Below are 2,677 nucleotides of genomic sequence, written 5' to 3'. Positions count from 1 at the left end.
ACTAAGTCATGGGCTCTCTCTCTCTCTCTCTCTCTCTCTCTCTCTCTCTCTCTCTCTCTCTCTCTCTCTCTCTCTCTCTCTCTCTCTCTCTCTCTCTCTCTAGCTGTGTGTGTAAGGTGTGTAGTGTGCTGTGATACGTCGAACGTTTATTTACCCTCAAGCCGTAATTTCCAGGGTGGGTAGTCTCAGCCTAGCTAGCGCAGCGCGAACAAGCTCCTCTTGTAGCTCGATCGGTCACACCGCCATCACCGTCGAGGAGAGGGGGGACGACACTGCTTCGGCAGCGTGCACCTCGATCCTGTACCGTGTTTGTTATGACCCCCCCCAATGAACACCCCAGTGAGGGAGGGCGAGACGATCGAGGGGTCCCGTACCATGCGGAACCGACCCTATCCAGTGCTCAAGTGCTCAAGAAAGAATTCTTAAAATACAAGCCTCTCTCACAGCACGCTGGCACGACAACGGCGCGGACTGGCGCGGCTAGTGGCGCGGACTGGCACACACACCAGCTCACCACGAAAGAGAACAGACAACCCAAATGAGGGATGGGAGGAGCACGAGCAGGATTTTGGAAGGACGATCAAGAGCACAGGGGGGTTCTCCTGCTCCTGCCAAGGGACACGACAGGCTCGCAGCGCGGTGCTCGCGGTGGACTCCCAACTCCACTGGCGGTCTCATCTCAGTCTAGCGACCTAACCTCCAGCTTCCTCGCTGGCAGTCTCTTTCACTACCACAGGCACAGTGACAGAGGCGGCCGAGGCTCACGCGCCGAGGGTGGCAGGGTGCGGTGGTAGGAGTCTCCCTCTCTGTGGGCTTCGCTAGATGTGCGGCCTGCGCGTGTCCTCGTCCTTGAGGGTCTTGGGGGGGAAGGGGACTTCGAAGGGGATGTGTGTCTGTGCATGGTGTGTGTGTGTGTGCATGTGTGCGTGCGTGCGTGCGTGCGTGCGTGCGTGCGTGTGTGTGTGTGTGTGTGTGCGTGCGTGCGTGTGTGTGTGTGTGTGTGTGTGTGTGTGTGTGTGTGTGTGTGTGTGTGTGTGTGTGTGTGTGTGTGTGTGTGTGTGTGTGTGTGTGATTTGTGTGTGTGTGTGTGTGTGTGTGTGTGATTTGTGTGTGTGTGTGTGTGTGTGTGTGTGTGTGTGTGTGTGTGTGTGTGTGTGTGTGTTGTGTGCGGGCGCTGTGCGAGCCGCCCTGAACAACCACAACGGTGAGCGCGCCCGAGCACCGAAGGCACGCGAGCGCCGGCGAGCACCGTCGCCGCGCTTTGGCGTGGAGCGGTAGTACATGATGCACCCGTGGCGCACACTTGCAAAAAGAATTCCGCCGAATTCATTCGCAATGCTGCCGCCCGTCGCGATCCTGACGACTGCCTGTTTCTCGGCGCTCGCCCCGGCCACGCTCAACGGCCTCAGAATCGACACCTCTCCGCTCGTCACGCCGGTGCGTGTCGGGCGGCCGCTCCTCGCCCTCGTTGAAGTGAGTGAGGCGTGCGCGGCGGCGCAGCGAGAGGCCTACTTCTCGTTGATGCCGAGTAAGGCGCTACCAAAGACGTCGCTCGACCTGCGAGCGTGGGCGCCCAAGGACAAGGACAGCGTCGAGGCGGGCGTGTTTGCGAGGCAAACGAGCACCGTCCCGCATTGGAGCAACATCGGCGTGGTCGCGTGTGAGTCCGTGAGCGACTTGGCGGCGGCGGTGGCGAAGCAGCGACCACTCATCGAGCGCTGGGCGTACGAGTGCCTCAACGATTTCGAGACGAACCGGCTGTGGATCGATCTCGCCGAGCCCGTGGAGCTCGCCTGGGCCATTCGCCCGCCAGCGCCCTCGCTGCTAGAGTCGCTGATGGGCGCCAAGGCCGAGGAGCCGATGCTCAGTGTGGTGCCGCGTGAGGAGCCCTTTGATGATCTGCTGCGCTGCGGCTTTCTCGGAAAGCTCAGCCGCGATTACCGCGGTGGCGGCGTGAGCGCGCGAGCGGAGCGGATAGTCATCGGCAAGGAGCCCGAGACGCCGGCGCGGCGGAAGAGCCAGGAGCAGTTTGACAAGGTTTACGACAAGAAGAAGGAACAGAACGCTGCCGGCGGCCGCGGCCGAGTGAGGTAACGCGGCCAAGTGAGGCAACGGTGCTCGGTGGGACACACCCGGCGGAGCTTTGGGGGAGCCTGCCTAAACCATTTGCAGTGTGAAGCGCGTGCCCTCTCGGAGCCTTTTATGGCTACCTGGCGACTCTGTGTCTCCTACTCGTAGTACTGTGGCCTGTGCGCTGCGTCTGTGCCCATGTTGAGAAAAAGAATAAGAAAGAATAAGAAAGAAAACCCCGCAAAACGGGTGCTCGGCCGTCCCCTCCGCTGGAATCCGCGGAGAAACTCCGCGGCATACGGCGCCCCGCTTCTTGACCTTCTCTCTTCTATGGGAGGGACAAAAACCATCGTCGGCTCCGACCCTACCAACCTGCGCCCATCGCAGTGGGCCCGCAGCGATCCCGAGTGCGATGAGGGCGACTGCGCACCGAGAGCCGTCGTGAAGCCCGACGGGCGGGTGATCCCTCTCTCAGAAGTGTGCGTGCTCAAGGCAATTGCTGGTCACGCAATAATTTTGGACCTTCGGGACCCGAGTGAGGTTTCGCAAGCCAAGGGCGGCCACACCTTGTCGAGCGCAATCCACTGCCCGCTCAACGTGGACGGGA

General features: G+C 61.1%; 1 protein-coding gene across 1 annotated transcript; it reads left to right on the top strand.

Moving 5' to 3' along the window:
• Window positions 1–1,335: 1,335 nt before the first annotated feature.
• Window positions 1,336–2,094, top strand: EMIHUDRAFT_253195 (hypothetical protein; the record flags this gene model as incomplete). The annotated part of the gene is made up of 1 exon (XM_005785662.1): window positions 1,336–2,094. One exon carries the CDS (start codon window positions 1,336–1,338, stop codon window positions 2,092–2,094), a length of 759 nt encoding a protein of 252 aa, XP_005785719.1.
• Between the last annotated feature and the right edge of the window lie 583 nt (window positions 2,095–2,677).

This window comes from Emiliania huxleyi (genome assembly GCF_000372725.1).
Source record: "Emiliania huxleyi CCMP1516 chromosome Unknown EMIHUscaffold_1599, whole genome shotgun sequence".
NCBI lineage: Eukaryota > Haptophyta > Isochrysidales > Noelaerhabdaceae > Emiliania > Emiliania huxleyi.
Note: the sequence above shows the minus strand (reverse complement) of the source record. Positions and strands in the feature narration are given on the sequence as shown.